Consider the following 16,290-nt stretch of genomic DNA (forward strand, 5'->3'; position numbering starts at 1 on the left):
AGAGCCAGGTCTGCCTTTCTCAATAGCAAGGCTATGCTCACTAAGTCTGTACATAGACACATATTTCCTTAATTTTGTGTCAGTCACATAGTCAGGTATTCTGCCACTGTGTACTCTCTGTTTATGGCCAAATAGCATTCTAGTTTGCACTGTTTTTTTGTAAATTATTTCCAATGTATAAAGCAATTATCTTTTTGTTTTCTCATGATTTGGTTGGGTCTTATTGTGTTGCTGTCCTGGAGCTCTGTGGGGTCTGTTTGTGTTTCTGAACAGAACCACAGGAGCAGCTTGCTTAGGGGGCTCTTCTCCAGGTTAATACTCTGTAGGTGATGGCTTTGTTATGGAAGGTTTCTCACTCTCTCTCAATTCAAAGGCTTTATTGGCATGGGAAACATATCCCTCTATATTCTCTCTCTCTCGCTCTTTCTCTCTCTCGCTCTCAGTGCGTGTGTTTATTATGGCGAGATGAGAAGTAGAATGCCTAAATGCCTCTAATTTGTCATGCATAATGTTGCATACACTACAATCAGAGAATACTCGCGGGAGGTAGGCTATACAACACCGCAGGGCGTTGCGCTCTTGAATGTCACCCAGTTCTCATCCGCAACCGGAAAACATCGCAAGGTTTCGACGACATCGGTATGAAATAGCAGAAACTGTTTGTGTCACGGAAGCGCAAAGATTAGGTTACGTAGTACACATGTATTCGGCAGATCCAGGCCTGCCAGTGGAAGGAAACGCAGCGGACTCAGAGGTTGTCTTACTAACGAGGAAATATTATAAGATATTCAAACATTCTGCTGCATATTTAAACTGAAGACCAGAAACCGCGGTTTTACGGTTTTGGAATTACGAACGTGTTCTTTTGGAGTGAGGTGAGTTCCATATGAAACCTTTATAAAACATGTTATTGTTAGCAGTGGGGGAGGGTATTGTCACTGATGGGTCGCAAGGAACACAGAAATTACAATAAATAGCTGCAACCAGCTTGCTGGAACATATTGCCGAGTTTCGGCCTATAGGCCTATTGGAATTTTAAAGACGTGCACCGCCTTTAAAAAATCTGGCTATTGGATACTTATTAATGCGCGATGAATTTAAACGCACACGGGACGCTACAAAACACGCTACATTGTAACAAGACTGTAACTACCTGCCGCGTTACGTTGTAACAACTACCTATCTCCGCAGCCGATACTGACAACATAAATGCCTTGGTTACATTTGACATACTACATTTCTCAAATATGAAACACATGCCCACCATTCGGTAAAGAAATGGGCAATTGACAATTTGCCTACCACGGATTGAGGAGTATAAACTTGTGTTCGCAGGTTTACCTATTCTGCTAGTGCGTCAAGTCGACGTCTATTAAACAAGTGAGAGATATAGCAACAGCTTGTGTAAAATTGTAACACTTTTGATGGATGATGTCGTCAGTTTATCTGGATCGAATACATTTCATCCAATATACCTAAAACACTGCAGAATAATTAATCGACGGTGTTATGGTCAGGCAGCTGTCACATCGACACACCCGTCTATCGATAATAAGAACGCGATTAATATAATTAATATAATTATAATGATGGTAAATATGGTTAAATCATATCTTCCTTTGCCTGTCTATCCATTCGGGTAACAAACATTGGGTAAAAGATTACTGTCGCATTTTGTTTTGAAAGATGTTGGACACCTTCATTGGCCATTCCAGCCTAAGGTGTGTCATAGAGGAATGCAGCCAGGGTTATTTGACAAATTGCTTCTAATTCTGACGCTGCTCGTTCTTGCGGTCAGTGGTGATGGGCTTCAGTGTCTTCATTAGCTGGAAAAGTAGGCTGGTGAAAACCACCGATAATGTGAGAAGTCATACTAATTTAGGTTAGATGTAGACACCAGCTGGGCATTATGGCACGATGGAGAGACATTAATTGTTATGCACTTCAGTTATTGCTGTGAATGAAATGGCCCCCATTTTTACTGAAATGCCCCAGACCATATACTTGTGATTTAGAGTGAGACCTTGAAACGGCAACGGACGATGTAGCCTTCACCTGTGGGTGGGTGATGTTGTCCGCGACGACATGCTTCATGGCTACAATTCAGTGCCTCCCTCTTATCGCATATTCTCTCAGCTTCTCTCGGAGTCTCTGTGAGAGATGCGCTCTCTCTCTCTACCACTCATCTATCCGAGTGCCACATCTAAAGACGAAATGTCATAGATACATCTTCTACTGCTCCGTGGCTCCTTCTTTTAGTAAACCTTGTTGCATACAGCATGGGTTAGTGTTTTTATCCTGCCTGTTAGCTTTTCACAAACGAATTATAACGCAAATGCTCACATTTCCATTTATAATGTGAATCAAACTAGTGTAATTTATGTTGTTTTAATACAATGACACGCATACCATTCAATACAGTCCAGTCCCTCTGTAGGTATCGTCATTCAGTTGTTTGCGCCGCCGTTCATTCTGCTCCAGAGTGCACGATAGCACGGAGCGATTTCACTTCCCTTTTGTGTCGGTGGATCATTTTGTTCAAGCTCCTCGAAACCTATTTTTTTTAGTCCCGCCATCTCAGAGCACGGCTTCAGGCCGTTGACATGGCTTTCACCCCCCCCCCCCCACCCCCCGTGAATGTCCCTTCGTGTGAAGTGGAGGGGGAATGTGGCTGTGTAGGCCTATGGAGGTCAAGTAATGGTCTGTCGACTGTGTGGCCGTCAGCCAGTGGAAATGGGCCTACATTTGAGTAATGATTTTGTCTTGTAACTCCATATCAAATCCAGCGCTCCCTCCCTCTCTCTTTTTTCCCCTCTCTCTCTGCTTCACTCCTTCCTACTTATTTGCCTGAGCAATGAGTCTTAAATAAACATTTCTGCAGGCACAAATGGTCATCAGACGGTGGTTCTAGTCACTCTCGATGTGATAGCTGTGAGATTTCTCTATTGGCTTGTGAGAAACTTTCCTAGCTCTGCCCCATATCTCAGCCAAGCATGCAACTAAAGTGTTTGTTTTTTAAGCAGCTCTATTTAAATGATAGCAAAGAGCTTCCACAAACCTCAGGAAAGGCCTTTTTTTCAAGCCGAAGAGAAACGATGTACAGTGCCTTCGAACAGTATTCAGACCCCTTGACTCTTTCCAAATTTTGTTAAGTTACAGCCTTATTCTAAAATTGATTAAATGTTTTTTTCCCTCATCAATTTATACACATTAACCCATAATGTTAAAGCAAAAACTGTTTATTTTAAAATATTTTTTTGCTAATTTAAAATAAAAAATAATATTACAATTAAATAAGTATTCAGACCCGTTACTCAGTATTTGTTGCAGCACCTTTAGCAGCGATTACAGCATTGATTCTTCTTGGGAATGACACTACAAGCTTGCCACACCTGTATTTGGGGAGCTTCTCCCATTCTACTCTACAGATCCTCTCAAGCTCTGTCAGGTTGGATGGGGAGCGTTGCCACACAGCTATTTTCAGGTCTCTCCAGAGATGTTCAATCGGGTTCAAGTCCGCTCTGGCTGGGACAGTCAAGGACATTCAGAGACTTTTCCCAAAGCCACTCCTGTGTTGTCTTTGCTGTGTGCTTAGTGTCATTATACTGATGGATGGTGAACCTTCACCCCAGTCTGAGAACCTGAGCGCTCTGGAGGTAGGTTTTCATCATGTACTTTGCTCCGTTCATCTTTGCCTCGACCCTGACTAGTCTCCAAGTCCCTGCCGCTGAAAAACATCCCCACAGGATGATGCTGCCACCACCAATCTTCACCATAGGGATGGTGCCAGGTTTCCTCCAGACATGACGCTTGGCATTCTTGGTTTAAATCAGACCAGAGAATATTGATTCTCATGGTCTGAGAGTCTTTAGGTGACTTTTGGCAACCTCCAAGTGGGCTGTCATGTGCCCTTTACCGAGGTCTGGCCACTCTACCATAAAGGCCTGATTGGTGGATTGCTGCTGAGATGGTTGTCCTTCTGGAGGGTTCTCCCATCTTCACAGAGGAACTCTGGAGCTCTGTCAGAGTGACCATTGGGTTCTTCCTCACCTCCCCGACAAAGGCCCTTCTCCCCCGATTGCTCAGTTTGGCCAGGCGGCCTGCTCTAGGAAGAGTCTTGGTGGTTCCAAACTTCTTCCATTTAAGATTGATGGAGGCCATTGTGTTCTTGGGGACCTTCAATGCTGCAAAAATGTTTTGGTACCCTTCCCCAGATCTGTGCCTCAACACAATCCTGTCTGGGAGCTCTACGGACAATTCCTTCGACCTCATGGCGTAGTTTTTGCTCTGACATGCACTGTCAACTGTGGGACATTTAATCAGGTAGGCCAGTTGAGAACAAGTTCTCATTTACAACTGTGACCTGGCCAAGATAAAGCAAAGCAGAGCGACTAAAACAACAACACAGAATTACACATAAACAAATGTACAGTCAATAACACAAAAGGAAAGAAAAATAGAAAAATCTATGTACAGTGTGTTCAAATGTAGAAGAGTAGGGAGGTAGGCAATAAATAGGTCCTAGAGGTGAAAATAATTCAAATTTAGCATTAATACTGGACTGATAGATGTGCAAGTAGAGATACTGGGGTGCAAGAGGGTAAGTAATAATATGAGGATGAGGTGTGGCTGTGTACAGGTACAGTGATCGGTAAGCTGCTTAAAGTCAGCTTCAGTGATTTTTGCATTTCGTTCCAGTCATTGGCAGCAGAGAACTGGAAGGAAAGGCGGCCAAAGGAAGTGTTGGCTTTGGGGATGACTAGTGCAATATACCTGCTGACCAGTGAGCTGAGATAAGGCGGGGCTTTACCTAGCAAAGACGTGTAGATGACCTGGAGCCAGTAGGTTTGGCGACGGATATGTAGTGATGGTCAGCCAACGAGAGCATACATGTCGCAGTGGTGGGTAGTATATGGGGCTTTGGTGATAAAATGGATGGCACTGTGATAGACTACATCCAGTTTGCTGAGTAGAGTGTTGGGGGCTATTTTGTAAATGACATCGCCGAAGTCAAGGATCGGTAGGATAGTCCGTTTTACGAGGGTATGTTTGGCGGCATGAGTGAAGGAGGCTTTGTTGCGAAATAGGAAGCCGATTCTGGATTTAATTTTTGGATTGGAGATGCTTAATGTGAGTCTGGAAGGAGAGTTTACAGTCTAACCAGACACCTAGGTATTTGTAGTTGTCCACATATTCTAGGTCAGAACCGTCGAGAGTAGTGATGCTAGTCAGGTGGGAGAGTGCAGCAGCAATCGGTTGAAGAGCATGCACTTAGTTTTACTAGCATTTAAAAGCAGTTGGAGGCCACGGAAGGAGTGTTGTATGGCACTGAAGCTCGTTTGGAGTTTTTTTAGCACAGTGTCCATAGAAGGGCCAGATGAATACAAAATGGTATCGTCTGCATAGAGGTGGATCAGAGAATCACCAGCAGCTAGAGCGGCATCATTGATATATACAGAGAAAAGAGTTGGCCCGAGAATTGAACCCTGTGGCACCCCCATAGAGACTGCAAGAGGTCCGGACAACAGACCCTCCGATTTGACACGCTGAACTCTATCTGAGAAGTAGTTTGTGAACCCGGCGAGGCAGTCATTTGAGAAGCCAAGGCTATTGAGTCTGCCGAAAAGAATGAGGTGATTGACAGAGTCGAAAGCCTTGACCAGGTCGATGAAGACGGCTGCACAGTATTGTATTTTATCGATAGCGGTTCTGATATCGTTTAGGACCTTGAGCGTGGCTGTGATTGAGTTTTACGTTTTTTTTAAATACATTTTAGAATAAGGATGTAACATAACAACATGTGGAAAACGGGACAAGATCTAAATACTTCCACAATGCACTGTAATGATCCAAATGTCATTGCTTTTTACACTCAATGCAGCCTATGTCAATCAAATTCTCAATGCTGCCTTTGTCAATCAATCAAAAAAAAACTATGGCTTGGAATGTCCAGGTACTAAGCTGATGAAATGCTAGTACTTTTATTTGATTTATCTTCCTGTTGTCTTCTCCATCTTTCTTAGGTCTTGATACAGAAGTTCCACTTGGATGCCCAAAATACACACTTTGTCCAGATTTCATCATGAATCGGAATAAGCGTGAAAAGGAGTTTTACAGTTTAGATGTCGGTGATTCCACGTTTACGGTTTTGAAGCGCTACCAGAATTTAAGACCCATCGGCTCCGGAGCACAGGGAATTGTCTGGTGAGTAGACGGAGCTGTGAATTAGACAGGAAAAGAGATGCGCTGTAGCCCAGTACTCAATATCAAGTGGCTATCTTAGAACTGCGTGTGTTACGTTGGAAATTAACATCATCTAACATAACCATTTGATAGCTTAAAAAAAAAAATTGCCATTGGAAGTCAATGTGATATGTTATTAGCTGTTGCAGGTTGTCTGTATGCCATTGGTCCAGTATAAGGCTTCAATCACTTGAACCCCGTTATTGATATTGATCTAGGATGTGGGAAAGTATGAACAACTCACATGCCTCCTAGTTAAAAAAAAATAAAAAAAACATTTTATTAAAAAAAGGATGAAAGACATTGATGTTTGGCCATGCTTGCCTTTTTCAGATTGCATCATGCAGTATGGACAAACCTGTTCTATTTTGTGTTTCCCAGCTCAGCGTATGACCACAACCTCGAACGCAATGTTGCAATTAAAAAACTCAGCCGGCCTTTCCAGAACCAGACCCATGCCAAAAGAGCTTACAGAGAACTGGTGCTCATGAAATGTGTTAACCATAAGAACGTAAGCTATTTTCCCTCTCTCTCTCTCTCTCTGAACCTGCCATAGCAAAAAGGGGGTAGCGCCAAGTGGGAAAGGGGAGTTGTAAAAATGCGTCTCATTTTCACGACGGACATCGTTCCAGAATGTTGCTATCCTCTTGTAGCTTTTACGCCAGCTCTTGACGTTTTTCCAAATGTTCAATTGTCTATTTTCTGTAGCGTTATCCGTTTTTTTAACCTGCTGTTTCAGTGCACCATTATGCAGTGTGTTTGTCAGCACTGAATGCGGTGTCCCTCCGTATGCTGCTCATAGAACCATGATGCACTGATGCGTTTTGTAACTCCACAGATTATTGGCTTGCTAAATGTATTCACGCCACAGAAGACACTGGAGGAGTTCCAAGATGTGTAAGTAACGTCGTCGTCGTCCTTGGTTTTATATCGTATATGCTCAGTGTTCCCTGGTAGGCTGTAGTGCTGAAATGGCAGGAAGTATACGCAACAATTGTTTTGCGCAGTGTATGGTAGTTGGGGGTCAGGGTCCATTGTGGGATAACGGATGGGTTAGTATGTTGCAGTGCATGGGACGAAATGTGATTTCATTCTCAGAGCGGAGGGAGGAACTGTGAGGATCTGTCTGCCTGATTGGAGCTAAAAATACAAATGAACAAATCATAGCCTGAGGGTATACGGACCGTTTTGCTATGACTGAGGAGGCAGCCTGTGTGTGTGTGTGCGTGTGTGTGTGAGTGTGTGTGTGTGTGTGTGTGTGTGTGTGTGTGTGTGTGTGTGTGTGTGTGTGTGTGTGTGTGTGTGTGTGTGTGTGTGTGTGTGTGTGAGAGAGAGACGTAATCAGTGTTTATTCTTGCATGTCCTTGGGTGTATCTGTGTGTGTTTGCATGTGTATGCATATGTTTGTGAGAGTGTACGTGTCATCTCACCCACCCTTCCTTCCCTCTCCTCTGTATCCATCCTCAGTTATATTGTGATGGAGCTGATGGATGCCAACCTGTGCCAGGTGATCCAGATGGAGTTGGACCACGAGCGGCTGTCCTATCTGCTCTACCAGATGCTGTGTGGCATCAAGCACCTTCACGCCGCAGGCATCATACACAGGGTAGACACACAAACACGCACGCCTTGCCTCGCCTGACATTTCTAGAGAGTTGTCCACCCATCCCATCTCTCTAAACCATATCCCCTCCTGACCCCACCCTCAGGATCTGAAACCCAGCAACATTGTGGTTAAGTCGGACTGCACACTGAAGATCCTGGACTTCGGATTGGCCAGGACAGCGGCCACAGGCCTCCTGATGACCCCGTATGTGGTGACCCGCTACTACCGCGCCCCTGAAGTCATCTTGGGCATGGGTTACCAGGCCAACGGTGAGTGAGGGACCAATCATCAGAGCTGTGCGTGCTGCGGAACGCTGCCTGTCGCATGCTTGGCCCACAATGTCCTAACACCCACCCTCACAGCCCCACCACCCTCCCGTGTCAGTGTCACAGTCTGAGGTGACGGTGGCATGCCTGGCTATGCATGGTGGGTTCCTTTTCCTCCTGTTTAGAGAGCCAGTGCACAGCAGATGTAGCACTTGTGTTTTCTAAGAGGCGGTGCAGAGACGGTGCAGAAACGGTGCAGAGACGGTCCAGCTGGACTAGATGTCAGTGGGAATCCAGTCACGTGTGGATGCACGACGTTCACTTTAGTGCGCATGCCTTTAACAATGGACATTTTCCGCAACAATGTCTTATGTGCAGATGTGATGGGGCTAGATATCTCCGAATCATTGGACTCGGTTTGTTTTAGCGATGAAATTCAGTGCTCAAATAGGGGGGGGGGGGGGGGGGGGGGGTTATTTAACTTCGACTTCTACTGCCTGGAAATATGGGCATCCCTGTACTCTTGACCAAAAAATGTCCCAAACGTTCCTGCTGACTTGTTGCTTTGCTTATTTTCTTCTCCTTCTTTCTATGCGACACACATCTAGTGGATATATGGGCTGTGGGCTGCATTATGGCAGAAATGGTTCGCCACAAAATCCTTTTTCCAGGAAGGGATTGTATCCTTGTGCTGCATGCAGCAGTTCAGTTCAGCATTTGAACGAGAGAAAAAAAAAGCGCCGGCGAGTTTCTTTTTGAAGCCTTGCTCATTACAATGGATCGCAGAGATTCATGTCAAAGAGCAACTGTCGAAATTCCATCTCTCCTCTGAAATGCCTGACACCTCCTCACCCACTTCTACCCCCCCCCCCCCCCCCCCACCCCCCTTCACTCTATCCCCCAAGCACCCATCACTGTAGCTTGAAGGACCTCTGACTCACACATCAAGCACCTGAAACAGAATGGTTTGCTCTTTTAATTTGTACCAAGAAATGCAATTGCAAAAGATACCCTCTTACCTCATATTATTGTTTGACGGTCTTCTTCCAAGATAAACAGCCCGTTTGGTTCAAAAATATGAAATGGACACTCTCCTAACACAGAATATCTTATGTGCTGTATATGGTGGCCTGGTAGAGCTTTTGTCAATTATCTAAAATGGGCTTTTGTCTATTAAATTGATGGTATTCATTTACCCCACTGAGAGTCTTGAGGGTGGTGTGTAAGGCAGTTCTCTGGCCCTCTTCCACTTTGGTTAATAATATGCCAGAGAGTGAACCAGAGAGCCCACGCCGTATCACGATACACTGCTTAGTCGGACACTGACCGCGGTTTGACGTGAGAGTTTGCATGCACTCATTTCCTTTGTTTGCATTCACACACATCACCTTGTCTGCGTCGTTAGTCGTTCCTTGTTTTGTTATTTTTCATTTTTGTTTCTGTTCTGCATGCTAATTTTACTGTCATTTCATTTTTCAGTTGATGTCTGGTCTATTGGCTGCATCATGGCAGAAATGGTCCGAGGTAGTGTGTTGTTCCCAGGCACAGATCGTATCCTTCCCTGGACCCTCATCGTCCCTCCATTGTGTGTGTGTGTGTGTGTGTGAGTTTGTATGCATGTGCGTGCAAATTTGTTTGTTATGTGTGTGAAAGAGTGTGTGTGTTGTGGTGCTGAGACCGTCCTACTACTGCATACAAATTCATTTCCGTTGGGTACATGTGAATGGGTTTGTACCATAGAGATAGATCGAGGACTCTAGTGCTCAAAAGCCTGTTTCAGTATCGGCAGTGCCGTTGAGGACTTCCACCATTTTGAAGTAGTCAACTAGGTGGGACTTTCTATGGGTTAAGGAAGGATCACATAATTCCATCCAGGTCACCAGGAGGGATCAGCCAATTAATTACACTTGTGAGGAAACATTCTATAACTTCAGATGGAAGTAAATCACCAACCTTGGCTTATACCGGTTCAAATAACACTCTAGGTGGCAGTATGCACCCTTTCAGTTTGTTTGCCAACTCATACAACTAGTAGAAGAAGAACATTCACTATTTCAAAATTGAGATGTCCTCAATGGTGCTGCCCGTACTCTCACAGACTCCATAATGGGACCGATACCATGATGCGATGTCTATGTACCTGTCGGAGGCCGTTTCAACTGAAGGGAAAACTGTTCTGATCACTTCACCTCATTATACAGTCCCACAACGAGGCTTTCGCTTCTGTTTTCAGTGTTTTGTGTGTCTGTCTCATGGGAGAAGATCAAACGGCTTTCCCTTGATTACTCACTCACAGTTGCTCAGCAAAGGCAACAGTGAAAGAAATTAGCCTCCTCCATGTGTCCAGTGTCCATAACTCTCCACGACAACCGATTTCTTTATACTAACTAAACTTTGTCAATTGTCCCCCTTGTGGAAAGCCTCTGAAAAGCCTCTGAAAAGCCTCTGAAAAGCCTCTGAAAAGCCTCTGAAAAGCCCTGTGCAGCGTTTTTCTTACATGTTGGAACGTCAGATATTGATCAGTGGAACAAGGTGATCGAGCAGTTGGGGACTCCCAGTCAGGAGTTCCTGATGAAGCTCAACCAGTCGGTAAGGACCTACGTGGAGAACAGACCCCGCTACGCCGGGTTCACCTTTGAGAAGCTCTTCCCCGACGTCCTCTTCCCAGCCGACTCGGAGCACAACAAACTGAAAGGTAAGCGGGCAGAGCACCCCCCCCCTGTGGGACACCCAAAGCATGAAAACTGCAGTATTGTGTGTCATGGTGAGGTGCCTGTTGTGAGATGCAAAATGTCTCCTACATGTTTGTATGACTAAAATATTCTGAATCTATAGACAGTTATTTGCTGAGTATAAGTACATTACGTGCCTAACACTTTCTCTGATATATGCTAACTAATAGAGTCCGACTTACTTATGTGATCAATTGTTAATTCCACAGAAAGTAGTCAAGTTAGATGATGATGATGATTAATGCAGTCTTTTATGTAGTGGTTTGAGGCCTTACTCTCTGCTTTGATTCTGATCATGTTTGACTAAGGGACTCTATTCTGGCACACTACACTAATTTATCAGCACAGTGAATGTCAGCCGAGTCGACTTTGCCCATGCCATTAATTTCTCTATTTTCTTAATTGCCTCGCAGCAAGTCAAGCCAGAGACCTATTATCAAAGATGTTGGTAATAGATGCATCCAAACGGATCTCTGTGAGCGAGGCTCTCCAGCACCCCTACATCAACGTGTGGTATGATCCAACTGAAGTGGAGGCGGTAAGCACTTACTTGCTCATTATGTGGGCGTGTAGGGGTGGTTCTTGTGTTGTCTACTCTTATGTTAGATAATAACATGACTCTTCAGGTCTACTCTGTGTGTGTCTTAATGTGTGTGCATGCTTCTAAAAAATGCATTTAGTTGTGGTTCACAGTAAGAGTGACCATGAAAGCCCTGTGAGTTTGCCTGCCTGCCAAAGGCTTAGGCCACATCAGATGATAAACGTCTCTGACTGTTTATCAGGCCGTCGCTGAAAGCAGGTGCTCTGGATTTGACTTCCATTGACAGGCAGGTTGTCATCACAGAGATTGCACTTGGATGTGTCAGCCTGTTATCCCTCAGTCTCGAAATCTCCACCTCGGCTAACGTGCAGTGTGTGGGTGAAGAATGAGACGTTGCACTCCCCTCAGTCATTCACCAGTTCCTCAAAACGGGAGGAAAAAGAAATCGGCCTTGAGACGTGTAGATTTGGCAGCAGTGCGGCAGCGCCTTGCACATATTTGAATGTGACTCAGCCAAGTGAAGAGAAGGTTATCAGTCGCCGTGTCACCCCACTTACAGTATGCTCTGTCCTGTTCCTGTTGCAGCCCCCACCGTTGATCACTGACAAGCAGCTGGATGAGAGGGAACACACAGTGGAGGAGTGGAAAGGTACAGTAGAGAGAGCGAAGCCATTTTGCTTACCCATGCTTTGACGCATACACGAGCACTTTTAAATGTTTGCACTATGTTACATTACAAGTGCACATTACTCTACTAAGAATCTACATCTCACGATATACCTGTGGGACATTTAATATGAATATTTGAGTGTTATGCAGGTTTTTCTCCTTTGTGTGCGTGTCTGTTTGTCCTAACAAATCCCCGTCTAAAGTGTGTGGTGTGTCTTTTGCCCCTCCTCCCTGTCTAATCTAAACCTGGTCTGATGATTTTTGACAGAGCCCTGTTGAACAGAGCCCTGTTTATTGACTATTCTCAAGTGTCGACTCCGTGTCACACCATGCTTGCTGTGTTGCGGTCTGTCATGCTCTTCTTAGGTTTATGTCTCTTGTCTAAGGTTGCAAAATTCCCCAACTTTCCCAAAATTCCCAGATTTTCCAAAATCCCGGATTCCCAGATTTCCTCCTTATTCCCTCCTGAATCCGGAATTCTGGAAAACCTGAGCGTTTTGGTGAAGCTATCGGAAGTCGCTACTGTACTTGCTCTCTTTACTAAATGTTGTGTTCCATCACAGATTTGATATACATGGAGGTCCAGGACTGGGAGGAGAGAACGAAGAATGGAGTGATCCGGGGACAGCCAGCGTCTTTAGGTTAGTTTAGAGCGTTGTCTCTATGGGGAATGAGCACTCCCGCCCTGATTATAGCTTATAACTCTGGCCCAGCGTTTTTCCTGGTCAGGTCCCATGGTCAGGAAAAACTGGTCCTAGTGCACTGTGGTAGGAACAAATTGAGACGGGCACTGTCTCTCTGCCCATAATCGGCTTCTGCTCCAGATCCGACTTGAAGGACCATGTTCATTTCTTCAAGAAACGTTTCTCTTTTTCTCTCTGCTGAAATGTCATAGCGTAACCAGAAGTAATTTGTGGTTCAAGTCTGACTTGATGCCCCTTCTATGTTTCTCCATACATGTAGCACAGGTGCAGCAGTGAGCAGCGGCTCCCAGCAGTACCCTTCTGTATCGTCCTCGTCCGTCAACGATGTGTCCACCGACCCCACCCTGGCTTCTGACACGGACAGCAGCCTGGAGACAGCCTCTAACACGGACCCACTGGGCTGCTGCAGATGACTATCACCCTGCCCTGGGCCCTGTCCCACCGGTCCCTCCGCTTGTCTTCAATGGTGTAGAGTTTAGGCCAGTTTCACCTTTTTTTAAATGATTTTTTTAATCCTTTATAATTTTCCCCGAAAACTACTGCTACAGTTATTTGAGTTATTTTCTTTTTGAGTCCAGGCTGTAATTTATTGTGGCATATCAATATTTTTTTAACCTGAGAATGACTTCACTACGCTGTGGTTTCGACCGCTGGTGAGAATTTGAGAACATCTGTAAAAGCTTTAGCAAAGCTTTTTTTGTTTGTTTTTAGTTTCATCAACTTTTATTTCAAGATTCTGCTATTTCAACTGGCCATATTGATGTTGAATGAGTTTGTACAGATTTTATGGTAAATATATTTTTTTCAATTTGAGTTTGCAGTAAGCCATTTCAACTATAATTTAATTGATGTCTAATTTTAGTACTCCCCTTCAGAATAGTAATATTACTTTGCCTATTTTATATGGGATTTTGTGTTTTAACGCGTATATCCATTGGATTGAATTTCGAGAAACTTTAGAACTGTTTTCCTCTTGTGAGTCACTACTTCCTTGTAAAAAAATCCAAGTTGATGAAACAGCTTTCTTTTTTTTCTCTTTGTTCTTTGTTAGTTTAGTCTTAAAATATCTCAAAATGCTGTTTGATTCCTGAACCATTTTTCCTTTTGGTAAGAGAAGAAATGTTGTGTTTCTTTTTTTCAGTAAAAAAGTTTGCCTGAATTTTCTTTTCATATTTTATGGGTATTCCAGTATATGATCAAAAGGAGGCCGATAGGTCCAGACAGGAAACAGCTCAGAAGATCATTTGAATTTTTGTCACGAGAGCTGAAGGCACTTCTTCCTCTGCTCTGGTCAGTTATTCACCAGTGGTTCTTTTCTCCAGGTGGCTTTTGCTTTGACAGTGGGGTTATGTTAAACACTAGGACAGAGAAAGATGGCAGTGGCACTACTGTACTGAGAAGCTTTGTGAGAAATGGGATGTGACTAGTTAGAACACACGACTTGTGAGGAGTCCTATGAAGACTGCGCTTCGGTTCAGTCCAAACGTGGACGTAGAGAGGGCTTGTGTATGTGGTGATGCTGATTGTCTTCAGAGGGATGGAGATTTTGCAGGCTGCAAGCGCAGAAACAAACGATATACCCCCAAAAATTGGATCTCATTTTATTCATGTAATATCAATGTACCTTAATGATTTTGTCTTTACGGTTGCCAACGTGCTGCATATTGAACATTTTAGATTGGGAAAATGATGAGTGTAATAAGATGAGTCTCAGAGAAGGTATTGGCTAAGCCCTTTGCAGAAGGTGTATGCATGTTTGCACTAAATCTATTTCACACTAAGCTTAGTACAGTACTTCTCAAAATAATTACTGAACCACCACGAAATCCAAGGTAGTCAATGATTCTGAACTGTATGCAATAATAGTGTCCCTCCAGTGTATTTAAAAAAAAATGTATTTTGCTTTTAAATGGGAAAAGTGCCTGTAGTTTGTCAATCGTTCATTCCTGAGTATCTAGGAAGAGGAGTAGTCGTCATGGTGTGCATACTGTAGGTCATTAATGGTTTCTGATAAGGCCTATAGTAGTTTCCACAAATAAGTCAATCACATTTTGAGGCCGTTATCAAAAAATGCACTGTATATTTTTCTACGGCATCGGTATGACCCTGAAGTTGGAGACTACATTCTGTCAAGCGGATGATGTATGCTTTAGAATATTTTAGCACATAATATACATTTGAAATAGTTTCAGAAAGGGGCAGTTTTAGGTAGGTCTTTCATCAAAGTAATTTTTTTATTTTTTATTTAAAAAAATATAACAATCACTGGTAGGCATGTGCGGTTTGCGGCTTTACTTTGCATAATGAGAATGTGCTTGATGATTTTAGAAGGGAAGATTTCTTTTGCCTAATTTCCTCGGTTTTATATTAAACCAAATGTATTTGCGCTGAATGGTAACTGCTACTGTGGCAGTGTAGATGTTATGTGGTGGTGTTGAATAATTCCTGTCCTAAATAGAGTCATTACAGAATGTAAAATGTAACATAATGGATTATTTGGCAACATGACGTGTTGTGGAAGGGGAAGCAGAATGACAGCCAATGAGATCTATCCACTATTATAGAAGCTGTGTTATAACACAATAACATAATTCATCAAGACGAGATATTTTTTTATTTTGTTATTTTGAAGTGGTCTTAATTTTGTTAGCCCAGCATTATTGGGGATACATTTGGAATTTGTAGACTTTCTTTTGATTTTGTATCACATCTCTTGGGGGGAAAAAAAGTATCATCATGATTTTAAAGTAGGCTTTGATGAACTACCTCACTAAATTTCAATACGTTCTTGTATACTTAGTTGCCCACATGATTAGCTATTGAAGACATGTGAATACAGATTCCGTTATTTATTTATTTGAAAGTGTACTATTGTCAATGTTAGGAAACTTCTAGTTTTGTACATTATGAATACTTCACCTAGAAGTAAAGATAATTGTTTATGTTCCTTTAAAAAAAAAATTTTTTTTTTTTACAGTTCATGTGCAATACCTTCCGCAAAATGTGCTAGAAGTAAACTAAGTGATGGGTCTAGCCCATGTTAGTTTGTATGTTTCTGAAGGTAGAGAAATGTTTGGTACTGTCAATCCATGTTTTCCTTTTTTTTAATGAATTAGGATGATTCTCTATGACTTTAATCTAGTCATGTTACGTAATCGGTCCTATACCAGTCCAATCTGTGGCCAGAGGGAGCAGAGAGAGGGGAGTACATCATGCGTGGCCAATAGATTTTGATCGGTAAGGCCAAATAATGGTAAATAAAAGTTACAAAAATATAAGTAATACCTAAAAAGTCTACAAAGTCATATGTATGGTGCTGGTTTGTTATGTTTGCTAGTGAAGCCAGCCATGCAAGTAGTTAAGAATTCTTGGCTCTGTGTGTCTTGGACCACAGCCAATGAACAGTGCACTACTCGAATAAATGCATTGGGATCTGATGATACCCCCCCCCCCAAAAATAAATAAATAAATAAATATGTACTGCAAATAAAATAAACACAATTTGAGTCATGCATTGGCAGGTTGTTTT

The 16,290-nt window shown here is 43.2% G+C and overlaps 1 protein-coding gene across 4 annotated transcripts; it reads left to right on the forward strand.

Annotated features, from left to right (window-relative positions):
* Nucleotides 1–227: 227 nt before the first annotated feature.
* LOC110499038 (mitogen-activated protein kinase 8) lies at nucleotides 228–16,275 on the forward strand. 4 transcript variants are annotated; one of them, XM_090212497.1, is made up of 12 exons: nucleotides 228–875; nucleotides 6,024–6,204; nucleotides 6,625–6,754; nucleotides 7,082–7,140; nucleotides 7,711–7,849; nucleotides 7,953–8,118; nucleotides 8,724–8,795; nucleotides 10,628–10,810; nucleotides 11,261–11,385; nucleotides 11,974–12,037; nucleotides 12,621–12,698; nucleotides 13,021–16,275. In XM_090212497.1, exons 2-12 carry the CDS (start codon nucleotides 6,083–6,085, stop codon nucleotides 13,035–13,037), a joined length of 1,155 nt encoding a protein of 384 aa, XP_090068623.1. In that variant the 5' UTR covers nucleotides 228–875; nucleotides 6,024–6,082; the 3' UTR covers nucleotides 13,038–16,275. The 4 variants fall into 4 exon arrangements, with proteins under 4 accessions (XP_090068623.1, XP_021431545.1, XP_021431544.1 ...); XM_021575870.3 differs by lacking the exon at nucleotides 8,724–8,795 and adding an exon at nucleotides 9,595–9,666 and having other exon boundaries at nucleotides 615–875; XM_021575869.3 differs by lacking the exon at nucleotides 8,724–8,795 and adding an exon at nucleotides 9,595–9,666 and having other exon boundaries at nucleotides 623–875; nucleotides 13,026–16,275.
* The last annotated feature ends 15 nt before the right edge of the window (nucleotides 16,276–16,290 follow it).

Source organism: Oncorhynchus mykiss, chromosome 20 (genome assembly GCF_057628025.1).
Source record: "Oncorhynchus mykiss isolate SJ-2025 chromosome 20, ASM5762802v1, whole genome shotgun sequence".
NCBI lineage: Eukaryota > Metazoa > Chordata > Actinopteri > Salmoniformes > Salmonidae > Oncorhynchus > Oncorhynchus mykiss.